The sequence below is a fragment of the Bombus bifarius genome, unplaced genomic scaffold (assembly GCF_011952205.1).
Source record: "Bombus bifarius isolate JDL3187 unplaced genomic scaffold, Bbif_JDL3187 scf7180000008379, whole genome shotgun sequence".
NCBI lineage: Eukaryota > Metazoa > Arthropoda > Insecta > Hymenoptera > Apidae > Bombus > Bombus bifarius.
In genome coordinates, this window is record NW_022884629.1 from 500036 (window position 1) to 512469 (window position 12434).

General features: G+C 27.5%; 3 protein-coding genes across 7 annotated transcripts; 1 reads left to right on the forward strand and 2 right to left on the reverse strand.

The window, feature by feature from the left end:
- Positions 1–315: 315 nt before the first annotated feature.
- Positions 316–3723, reverse strand: LOC117212804 (zinc finger protein 502). Of its 4 annotated transcripts, none has more exons than XM_033457851.1 (6): positions 2114–3723; positions 1956–2041; positions 1838–1894; positions 1579–1723; positions 1169–1272; positions 316–1110 (listed from the first exon to the last, which is right to left on the reverse strand). In XM_033457851.1, the coding sequence occupies exons 1-6, from the start codon at positions 3279–3281 to the stop codon at positions 388–390; spliced, it is 2283 nt and encodes a 760-aa protein (XP_033313742.1). In that variant the 5' UTR covers positions 3282–3723; the 3' UTR covers positions 316–387. The 4 variants fall into 4 exon arrangements, with proteins under 4 accessions (XP_033313742.1, XP_033313741.1, XP_033313740.1 ...); XM_033457850.1 differs by having other exon boundaries at positions 1579–1726; XM_033457852.1 differs by having other exon boundaries at positions 580–816; positions 897–1110; positions 1579–1894.
- Positions 3724–3855: 132 nt separating this feature from the next.
- LOC117212795 lies at positions 3856–6622 on the reverse strand. Its single transcript, XM_033457834.1, has 8 exons — positions 6143–6622; positions 5899–6066; positions 5619–5813; positions 4993–5363; positions 4583–4601; positions 4248–4519; positions 4069–4140; positions 3856–3988 (listed from the first exon to the last, which is right to left on the reverse strand). The coding sequence occupies exons 1-8, from the start codon at positions 6249–6251 to the stop codon at positions 3878–3880; spliced, it is 1317 nt and encodes a 438-aa protein (XP_033313725.1). The 5' UTR covers positions 6252–6622; the 3' UTR covers positions 3856–3877.
- Positions 6623–6787: 165 nt separating this feature from the next.
- Positions 6788–11303, forward strand: LOC117212803 (dolichyl-diphosphooligosaccharide--protein glycosyltransferase subunit STT3B). Of its 2 annotated transcripts, none has more exons than XM_033457847.1 (7): positions 6788–7232; positions 7440–8138; positions 8212–8522; positions 8591–9131; positions 9226–9687; positions 9791–9881; positions 10003–11303. In XM_033457847.1, exons 1-7 carry the CDS (start codon positions 7012–7014, stop codon positions 10027–10029), a joined length of 2352 nt encoding a protein of 783 aa, XP_033313738.1. In that variant the 5' UTR covers positions 6788–7011; the 3' UTR covers positions 10030–11303. The 2 variants fall into 2 exon arrangements, with proteins under 2 accessions (XP_033313738.1, XP_033313737.1); XM_033457846.1 differs by having other exon boundaries at positions 6789–7232; positions 10038–11303.
- Positions 11304–12434: the final 1131 nt, after the last annotated feature.

Genomic DNA, 12434 nt, shown 5'->3' on the forward strand with positions numbered 1-12434 from the left:
CCAATCAGCAACGAGAATAATATTATCGCTTTATTTCGTAAAAAAGATTAGTTAAAATACATACTATTCGTCTATAAACATTAATAAAAGCTGGAAAAGTGATTTAAGCATTTGGTTGAACATTTGCACTAAAATATATTTAGCAAAATTATTAAATGATTCAAGGATTAACTCAGCGATATTAACTATTGTGCCACTTTTTTGAAGAAGTAAACTTTATGTTTCAAAAAATAGGTACACATTAGACAAAGAAATTCTTGTTAGTATTTTAAAATTTCCGGGAAAGAATTCATTATAAATTTTTATAATTAATTCTTCTTTGAAAAATTCTTATTTATTTATAACGATGATAACTAATAATGCATTTTTTTATGGCGAATTCTCTAATCATTTTTCATTAATACTATACAGTAGTTGTTTCAATGATTCTTCGTTAATAGTTTGCAAATTATTTGCGTTGTTATCTGCAGTGCTAAAACTTTGTTCTATATCAGCATTAAACATATTCATTTCCATGATATGTGCTGTATTTCTAAAAGTATCATAAGATTTTGATATATCTCCTTTTTGTGTGGGGGATGATACTCTTAAGTGTTCCATTTCAGCAGTGGGTGAAGGTAGTCCATTTTCAAGGGGAGACATTACCATTGAAAAGAAATCATGTGTATCTTCTTGAAATGGTTTCTCATTTTTTGATTGTATTGCTTTACAAGTGTCAAAGGGTTTCTTAAATATAGAACTATTAGGAATGTCAGATTTCCACATATTCCCTATTTTTTCATTATCATTGTTTGTCCCTGTACATTCTTCTAACTTCTGTTTTTTATTTGTAATGTTAGTATTTGCAATAGTTTGTATTTTTTCAATGTTAGACTCTTTTGTTAAAAGATGCTGACCTTGAGTATTTATTATTAACACATATTTGTTTTCTTCATTATTTACAATATCTAGCATCGTTTGATTTTCCTTTAAAAAATCCTTTTGAGTTTTACATATATCATTGTGTATACCTTGTATATCTGGTAAATTTACTGACTTCTGATCCATGATATTTGTTTGTTGTACATTTCCTGTTTGTTGTGCTGGGCACTTATGAGTTCTTTGACTTACCTATAGTAATGGATAATTAATAAAATCATAAAAGTATTTCTTTTTTATTCTGATATACCTTGTATCTGAAGCTTTTTCCACATGTTGTGCATTTATAAGGCATTACACCTGTGTGAATTCTACGATGAACCAAGTATGAAACACGTTGACGAAAACATTTTCCTAAAAAGCAAGCATCTAAATTATAAAAAAGGTGATATCATATTTATCCATCTATTTTTTCATTATAGGAAGGAGCTTTTAATTATAAAATTCTCAAAATATATGCTGTATGAATATAGTTATTACATACTTCTAAATATAAGCAGTATTTGTAGTAGATATAATAAACTACAAAACATTGTTATACATACATTGCAGAAACAGAACAATCCATATTAAATTGTTAGTAATAACTGAAAACAAAACATGCATTATTTCAGTTTTGCAACACATTTTTAAATAAAATTCTTACAAAAGTTAACATACCACATGTTTCACATGCAAAAGGTTTTTCTCCTGTATGAATTCGTTCATGATTATGCAAAGTAGATAATTCTTTAAATGATCTGCCACAAGTTGTACATGTATAAGGTTTATCATCTTTATGGTATAATCTATGTTTATGATATGACTGCTGGAAAGTAAACGTTTTATTACATATGTTGCACTTATAAGGCATTTCTCCTGAATGTAATCTTTTATGTTTTTTTAGAAAATATTTCGTTGTAAACATTTTATTGCATACATCACATTCCCATTGTTTAGCTTCATGTGTTTTTAAATGCTGCATTACATGTTGTTCCTAAAATAATAAATTTGTTTTATTTTGTACAAAAAGACATTCAAAGAAACATATTTACCACCTTTTTAAATTCTTTTCCACATGTGGGGCAGTTAAATTTATTTTCATTAAGTATGAGTTCTATTTGTCCACCTCTGACCAAAGAACCTGAAAATATGTTTATGTTAATGTTTGTTAAATAATAGATATTAATATGCTTTCAATGTAATAAGAAATTACCTAAATTATATCCCATATGTGCTACTCGCATATGCACCATTAAACTACCTCTCATTTTAAATACTTTAGAGCATAAGTGACATGAATAATTCTTAAGTAAATTTTCAGGCATAACATTTAAATCTTTTTCATTGATCATATGTATTAATTGCTTATGTAAAAGCAAAATATTATGATCAGGAAAATGAAAACCACATATATTGCAACGCTCAGTCTTTTGTCTTGTTGATAATGTTTTTATAAGTTTTAATTGAGGTAATATCTCATTATGTTCAAGACTTTCATTTTGTCTTTTATTACATACAATAGATGAGTCCTCTTGTATATTCTTATCATTAGCTTTTTCCAATGGTATATTGGTACATGTACTTATAATGTTTGGAAGTTTGTTTGTTATTATCATTTGTTCATTACTACAAGGTTTATCGACAGATCTTCCCATTTTGTCTGCTACTTCTTTGTTTGGTTGTTCACAATGTTGATCCTCTATCCAATTTTTAAATGTTTGGACATTTTCATATTCTGTTTCAGGATAATTTTGTACAAATTTTACATTTTTAACGTTTTGATGATCAAAGTACTGTGTAGCATAATCTACTTTTATTGTTTCTTGTAACATTTGTTGAGGCAGTTTTTCTGATTCTATTTCTTTATTCCTTTGAAGTGTATGTATCTCTTTATTTCCACAAATTGAATTTTGTGGAAATGTAATTTGAGGTATATGATTCAATGAATTTTGATTTTGAATAGAAACTTCTGGATTCAAAATTGAAGCTTCATCTTTTGTATTTTGCAGACTTTGCGATGATATTAAACTATTTTGAATATTTAAGTTATTCTGTGAAAGTTTATTTGAATCTGTAATTTGTATTTTAGACATATTCCAATCTTGAAAAGTAATACTTTCTAAATTACTTATTATTGGTGGATTATGAGTACTGGTAATAATATTTGTATGTTTCAATGACTCTGTTGTATTATTATTACTTAAATTAATAGTGTGGCTGAATAAATGAATAGTAAGCTTATCAATACCAAGCAATACTTCATTACACACAGGGCATGTAAGAGGTCGTGTTGCTACGCTTATTAATCCTGCTCGCAATGCATCCAATGTTAAAAAACCTGGTTGTGAGCACAAAGGACATGCTAAAAGTCTTGCACACATGTTTCTTACCAATTTTTATTTATAATGTTTTTTATTCAAAATAATATTTATAATAGAAAGCTTCACATTGTTTTCTTAATAATATAAATGATAAATAATTTTTCCATCTTTTTTGTATCAATAAAAATTAGCTTTTATACAGACTTAATGTTGGCTATAAAAGTAGAGTGTTTGAGATACAAATTTAAAGTAGCTGATTAATTTAAATTTAACACTGTCATCTGTAATATTATTGGGGTTATGCCTGAACTTGACCCAATGGCACAAATTAAAGATCAAAATCATACCTCATATGTTAATAAGTATAGAGAAAAACTCAATGTAAAGCGAAAGTTTTTCTTTTTTAAAGTGCACAAAATAGAACAGTTTTATATATGGTAATTTAATTATAGAATGAAGATTTCAGATATTTATCTGGGATTCCTTTGATTCTTTGTAGAGTATATGTGATATTCTTGAAGCTATATTTAGACAAGAAGCGGGACATTTAAGAAGAAAACGTGGTAGAATCAATAATGGTTTTATTAAATTAAAAAAGTATAAAGCTTATACATTTATAACAAGTGAGAACACATACGTAATAAAAGATATTTATTTTAATATACTGGACATTTGTATGGTGTGCCATCCTTACAACAATATTCTCTTCCAGCAGAAAGATTTGTGTTAATCCATCCACTGTTACAATTTTTAATAAATAAGTAAGCCTAATATAAAGAAATTATATAATATAATGTTGTTTAATAGTTAATTTGAAGCTATTGTGAAACATTAAAATAAAACTTACCCTTTCCTTATGACAGTCATATTTTATTGAATTACATAGTATTTTAGGACTGTTTGGCAGATGTTTAATAATCTATAGTAAATATTTCATATTTTGTGTTACTTGAGATAAGAAATTAACTGTATCATCAATAAAATATATGTGTGGTAATAATTTTGTATTTCTATAGATTAACTCACAGTGTCCAAGCATTTATTTGTACACAGTTTATTCCCGGTTGGAGTACATGAAAATGCTCCAGGCAAATCATGAAAAATAGCAGGCTCTCCCTTAGGTGATTCTTTACCATCCTTTTTAAATTGTCCACTTAAAAAAATTCCACAAGCACAACCAACTGGAAATTCAGTAGTTACAATTTTAAGAGTATCATTTAAAACTTTTATTTTAATTTGATCTGCTGATGCAGATAAGAAATAGAGAATTGATAACAGAAATGCCGGATTCATCTTTTCTGTAAAAAAAATATTTATTTCAGATTTCTCTTATGAATAAGATTATTTTAATTAATAATTACCAATAAAAGAAAGCTGTATCTAAGTATATTTAGAATATATAAAAATCTGTACTGTAAACTGTAAAGTATTAATAAAGTATACAAGTATATATTCAGTCTAATGATACTTACATTAATCAAATTGTCTGCATTACTTGCATGAAGTAATGAAAATCAATAAGTCGTGCAGGTTTTGTTGAAAACGCTTTGTTTTGTAAAATCAGCAATTAAAATGGGTCACATTCACAATAAGCAATATTTCATAATACTGCAGTACTGTAACCATATTGTATTTAAAAAAAGCTTGTTTTATTCTTTTAATATGAATATAATGTTAAAATACAAATAAATACATGTACAACAATAAGATTTAGATTACTTTCTTGTTGATAAGATTATACATATTCACTTTATTATGCATTGATAATTTATAACTTTTTGATAAGTTTTGCATTTCCTTTTAAAACTATCTTTTTTCCATTTGCAATACAAATATATTCACATTTCATGATTTTTCTTATAGAAACAATTTGCACTTTTATTTCTATTATATCTCCAGCATAACATGGTGCTGGAAATGTAAAGGTTTGTCCAACTACTATGGTTCCTGGGCCTGGCATTTTTGTACCAAGTACTCCTGATACTAAGCCATTGAGTAAAGCACCATGAACAAGATTATTTGATGTCACTAAATGTATTGGATTATAATCACCAGTTAATTTTGCAAAATTTAGTATATCATCTTTGGTAACTGTTTTAAAAACTGATATTTCATTTCCAACTTTCATAGTGTTTAGAACATCTGAAGGTCCTGTACAATATCTTTGCACATACCTTTTTAGCAATTTAAAGAATGGCTTTGAGAACTTCATTTTACTCCACAATTGAATTATGATATATAATTTTTTAACTACTTCTTTTTTTATGTATCAAGGTATAATTAGGTATATATCCTTCCAAAATATTTTCTATATATATTATATATTTTTAGGATTTTCAACTTTATCCTTTATTTCAGTGCAGTCATTTAAAAATATTGCCACTAAGTTTTTAATACGATTATTTTCATGATTTGACAAATCAGATATTTTTCCAATTAATTCAGTTGTTACTTCACTCTTATAATCAGGGGTAATTAAAAATATTAAACTAGTAATTACTGAAAGTATGATATCTTCATCTTGTGAAGAAAGTAATGGTGTTAATAGACAAATGCCTTGGTTACGTAAAATGTATAGTTTATTTATTGGATCTAAAATATAATTCTTTTGTTAATTAATAGTTACCACAAGGATGTACTTTTTGAAAATAAATCTTTCAAACCATTATATACCTACCAGCACATACATTACAAATACCTCCTACTGCAAAACGTACTAATTTTAAATTATTTTCTGACAAAGCGTGAAGAAACAAATCAATTATTTGTAGTTGTCTTATGTATCCATAATTGATAGGATCATAAGCAAAATTAGCAAGGTTTGCTAACACTTGTTCTTTTGCTTCTGTGGAAATAATTTATGTTCTATAATTATGTAGTAAACAATTATATAAGTAATTACATTTTTGTATGCAAATTACCTTTAGATTTAGTGGTCTTAAATTCTGTAGTTAAAAGTTTTAAGAAATCATAACGACCAACAGAACTTTTCCCAGTACGTTTTATTAATTGCTCCTTGCTAGTAAACATGAGAGAATAATTTTCATTTATATTACTTAGCGAAATTTCTCACTCATGATATTTAATTCATGCTATTCCATCACTTTATTTTGAATTTTTTAATCACTATTTTTAAACGGTGGACGTGGTAAAAAAGATAATTTACAGTTCCTCATGTACAAAAATTTCACTTTCTTAGATGTTTCTTTTGCGATTTTCTACGATTACATACCAAAATTTTTTTAATTTCTTGTATGTTGTAACGAAAACAGGAAATATTAATTTCACAGCTTATTATATTATAGCAAGCAGTCGTTAAGTAATAAGATTATCCGGATATGATGGTTTAGGATAAGTGCCAGTAAGTACATTATATGTGACTACATCTGTATTTAGATCATAGTCGATGACCGGATGTGATATTGATATAAAATTAATGCCATTGGTAGACAAACTGTTTCTATTTTATGTGTTGTTATCGAAACCAATCGGCAGCTTGATATTCATAACGAACGTGGTGTGCGTTTAAGCGCATATTCGAACATACCATTCCTGTACCCATATTCCTATGAAAGTAGGTAGAGAACGTCATTGCGAAGTCATGGTTAACACGTAGCCGGTGTTCAACGTGTCTTAAACTCCTAGCCTAGGCATAGTGATTTGATAATTTGTTGCAAGCAGCTTGATTTGCAGCGTGTTGAATAGAAACAAATGTTAATATGTTCATGGCAAATGTCTGTTAAAATTTCACGGAAATATTTATCATTACATTCAGAAATTTAAAGGAAATATGTTGCCAAATAGAACATCCATTACAAATACTAAAAAAGATATGTTCCCTGACAAGAAATCGACGTCTAAGCAAATGAAAACTTCTACGTTAACAAACGCCGCTGGACTTAGTTCTCTTATTACTTTTACTGTTTTGCTACTTGCTTGGATCTCAGGATTTGCTTCTCGGTTATTCGCGGTGATACGTTTTGAAAGTATCATACATGAATTCGATCCTTGGTACGTATTTTTAATTATTATTAATTTATAATAATTATTTAATTTAATATTTTTCATTTAATATTTACCTAACATTTTGTTCATAAAAAATAATTTTCATGTTTATTAATAATTTAATTGATAAAGTAAATTAACTTTACATATATATGTACATATAATGTTATTATAAAATATTACTATAAAATAAAATATTCTTTTATAACATAGGTTTAACTACAGAGCTACAGCATATATGGTACAACATGGATTCTATAATTTTTTAAATTGGTTTGATGAAAGAGCATGGTATCCGCTGGGTCGTATTGTAGGTGGAACTGTTTATCCTGGATTAATGATAACATCTGGATCTATACATTATATATTACATTCTTTAAATATCCCAGTGCATATAAGAGACATTTGTGTATTCTTAGCTCCGATATTTAGTGGTCTTACAGCCATTTCTACGTACTTATTAACAAAAGAAATATGGAATGCAGGAGCTGGTTTATTTGCAGCGTGTTTTATTGCAATTGTACCTGGTTACATTTCAAGATCTGTAGCAGGAAGTTATGACAATGAAGGCATTGCCATTTTTGCACTACAAATTACATATTATCTGTGGGTTAAGTCAGTTAAAACTGGCTCTATTTTTTGGGCTTCTATGACTGCTCTGTCCTACTTCTATATGGTATCTGCATGGGGTGGTTATGTTTTTATCATTAATTTAATTCCACTTCATGTTTTTGCATTATTGATCATGAATCGATTCAGTAATCGTCTTTTTACAAGTTACACTACATTTTATATTCTGGGACTTTTATTGAGTATGCAAATACCATTTGTTGGTTTTCAACCAATAAGAACATCAGAACACATGGCAGCTGGAGGTGTGTTTGGATTATTAATTTTTGTGGCAACTCTCAGGTGTGTTGATATAATATGTTAGTATAATTTTAATATATCAAATTTTGTAATACAGTATATTTTATTATTGTAGATATCTAAGAACTGTACTTACAAAATCTGAAATGAAATACTTTGGAGGAGTGGTTGCAGTTACAGCTGGCATTCTTTTGTTTATTTTAATATGTTTGACTTATGCCGGTGTTATTGCACCTTGGAGTGGAAGGTTTTATTCACTTTGGGATACTGGTTATGCAAAGATACACATTCCAATAATAGCATCTGTTTCTGAACATCAACCTACAACATGGTTTAGCTTTTTCTTTGATTTACACATTCTTGTTACAACGTTTCCTGTGGGCTTGTGGTACTGCATTAAACGTATCAATGATGAACGTGTTTTTGGTAAGATTTAAGAAAAAAATTCTTTATTAATTTACTACACAAATATATTAATTATAATTATTTTACAGTTATATTGTATGCTATAAGTGCTGTTTATTTTGCTGGAGTAATGGTGAGGCTTATGCTCACTTTAACTCCAGTTGTTTGTATGCTTGCTGGAATTGCATTTAGTGACCTTCTTGAATTATTTTTCAAAGAGGAAGACAATGAAAGAAACGATCGAAGTAATAATGGAAGTGAAGAAGAAAGTGAAGAAGAAAGAGAAAGAAGCCCTGGTAGATCACTCTATGATAAAGCTGGTAAACTTCGTAGAATGAGACATGAGAGACCTAGGGGTAATGGAGATGGATTAGGTGTTAATCTTCGAAATGCTGTTGTCATTGGTGCATTTGTATTAATGATGATGTTCACACTGCATTGTACTTGGATTACAAGTAATGCATATTCTAGCCCTTCGATTGTTTTGGCATCATATAGTAACGATGGAGGTAGAGCTATTCTAGATGATTTCAGAGAAGCTTATTATTGGTTAGCACAAAATACACCTACTGATGCTAGGATTATGAGTTGGTGGGATTATGGCTATCAAATTGCTGGGATGGCTAATAGGTATATATTATTAGAGAATAAAATGTGCTATTTAAATTTTTTTGTATATATAATACAATATAATACAATATGAAGCATTTTCATTTTAACGTAGAACTACGCTTGTGGACAATAACACTTGGAATAATTCACATATAGCTCTAGTTGGAAAAGCAATGAGCTCAAATGAAAGTGCTGCTTATGAAATTATGACATCATTAGATGTAGATTATGTATTAGTTATTTTTGGAGGAATGATTGGATATTCCGGAGATGATGTTAATAAGTTCCTTTGGATGGTACGAATTGCTGAAGGCGAACATCCACAAGATATTCGTGAAAGTGATTATTTTACTGAAAAAGGAGAATTTCGCGTGGATTCGGAAGGTTCACCTACCCTTTTGAATTCACTAATGTATAAATTAAGCTATTATCGATTTGGGAAAGTAAAGATTGATTATCGATCGCCCTCTGGTTATGATCGTACGCGTAACGCCGAAATAGGAAATAAAAATTTCCAGTTAACATATTTGGAAGAAGCCTACACGACTGAACATTGGCTTGTTAGAATTTACAGGTAATTTTATAGATAACAATAACAAGACCATAAATTAATTTTATAAATTTTATGATTTTTATACTTATAAATTTCAAATGTCCTTATTCAAATCCAATTTTAGGGTGAAAAAGCCAAATGAATTTAATAGACCAAGCATTCCAATATCTAAACGAATTGTTGCACGAAATGCTAATTCATATGTTAGTAAAAAGGTGAGAATTCTATTTCTTATGCTAAACAGTTAAAGCAGTTAAAACATTTACTTTTGTTGAATTCTTAATCGTATCGTTTTTCCTTCTTTAAATCATAACATTGTGTAATTTTGAAATGTAGTTGAAATCGTGGGGTGGGGGACATTAATGTTACAGACACCACGTCGTAAGAAAGGTTACATAAAAGGCCGGCCAACTATTATTAAAGGACAAAAACCTCAACGAAAAACTACGTAACATACATTTATTATCTAATTCATAATAATTTTCAAATACAACTTTTATAATAAGGAAAAAGAATTATACACCGTCCCTTGGGTCTACCACAAATTGTACCTCAAATTAAAATTTTAATATCATTAAAACTCGAATCAATTAAATATAGAATAAAAGAAATTTTCAACACTGAAAGAAATTGGGACAATTTTTTAACAAAAATGATCTTTAAAAAAGCGATCATGTTTTCAATTTTACTCATTACACTACGAAAATTTCTTATTTTTTCAAAATTATGAAATATTATCTATGTATGGCTACTTTACATATCGATTAGGTAAAATATAATTTCTATATGGTTGCAGTATATGGTGAATTTCTATAATTGAATTTATATTATTCATGGAGTGGAAAAATTCTATATTCATACAGTTTAAATCTTTGTACTTAAGTAGTCTCTAGCTTTTTGCTTACGTGATTTTACGCATATTATGTTCTGATTGCAAATTACGAAAATGAGCTTTGAATTATCACATGAGAAATATGATAAAAGAGCTAATGCGTAAACTTTTCTTATATCTGTGTAATGCACACTAAACATCAATAAGAAAAATTCGCTAGTCAAACTGAACGAAAAAATGGAAACATTTATTATAAATATCAAACAGGTGAGATCAGAGGGATTAAATATGTGTTATGTATACACAGTTATACAGTATTGTATACTATTCTTGTTGAACATTTGTAAGAAGGAACTTGTCACTTAAAAGCATTGTATATTTAATATTTGATTTATCTTTCCTTTTTTTTTGTATAGAATTTAAAAATATAGAAGACAAATTGAATTTTATGCAGTGGAAATATGCTTTTAAGTGTAATGTATTATTTTATCTTATAATTTTTTGATTGTCCATTGTTCTAGCACTTTTTTTAAGTACAGTGCTATAGTTCACGTTTCATTCAAATTTGAAATTTATATCTTTGTGATCTACATTGTAACCATTCTTCTTATTATAAAACATATTGTTTATTTATAATATGTACATAATCCAATTACTATTTTTAGCAATTGTATGTATTTCAAAGATCACAAAATTATACTTAAAGCAATGTTAAGTACGCAAAATAGCTGTGTACACAATCATTGTGTATATTTGATTATAAAGAAAACAAAAAAATATAAATGAAACAAGGTTGTAATACATACCACTGACAACATTATTTTATTTCCTATATAAAATTCGGAAGACTAATGCGATTATATTAGGAAAATGGCAAGCATTAAAAATTATATAATAATGAAAGAATTAAATATATATGTATATTGTGTATACTAAATGCATATTTAGTATACACAAGAGAGTAAAAAGATTCGTTTATATAATTTGCATACTCTTATTTTATACTATTTGACAAAATAAGATATTAATATAATATTTGAATTCACTTGCCTTTTTTTTAAATAGTAGAGTATTAATAATTAAGTAATTACAAATTTTTTCGGAAAGGCTGGACTATATCAACAGGTGGTCTTTTGTAATATATTAATAGGTTATAGTCTTAAATGTCAAAATCAGCTGATCACTGGTAACAACTTTTTGAAGGTTACTAGATTTATGAATTTTGATTGTCTTTTGTAATGCCTTATCACACAAATATAGAATCTAGTTATTTATTAATTCAAAAATTAAATGTTTGAATAAAATCTCGAATAAATATAAAATATGGTTTGGTTATGTAGCAATATGAAAATTATTGCTCTTGACATTGACTTCATCGCCCGATTTTATATTTAATACATGCATAATTTATTTTATCTTCATTATTTTTTTTACATATTTAAGTAATATTTATCAGATTTATATATAGATTTCTTACACCTATATTTTTTAATTAAGTATAATATCCTTTTAGAGCATGTTAATTATATTTGAATAGATATAGATCACGCAATGTTTATTATTTATTAATTATCGAAAGACAATATCTTTTTTATGCATTTCATATTCTACAAAAAAATAATAATTCTATGTTACGTGAAATTTTCAATGTTTATTGTAAGAGGCTAAAATTTATTTAAAATCAACTATTTCAATATTTCTCGATACATTATATTAATCACTATCATTGTAATTTAATCAATTATATAATTTATTCTTTTAATATTAATATCAAGAAAGTTGAGTAAAATGATGTTACTAAATAATATAATGTAATATTCTACACATGCCATGTTATACATGCCATATTTTAAAATATTAACGAAAAGCTATACATTTATGTAAATCAAATATAATTACTCTGAATACAATGTAGTATTAAGGAAACTAGATCATA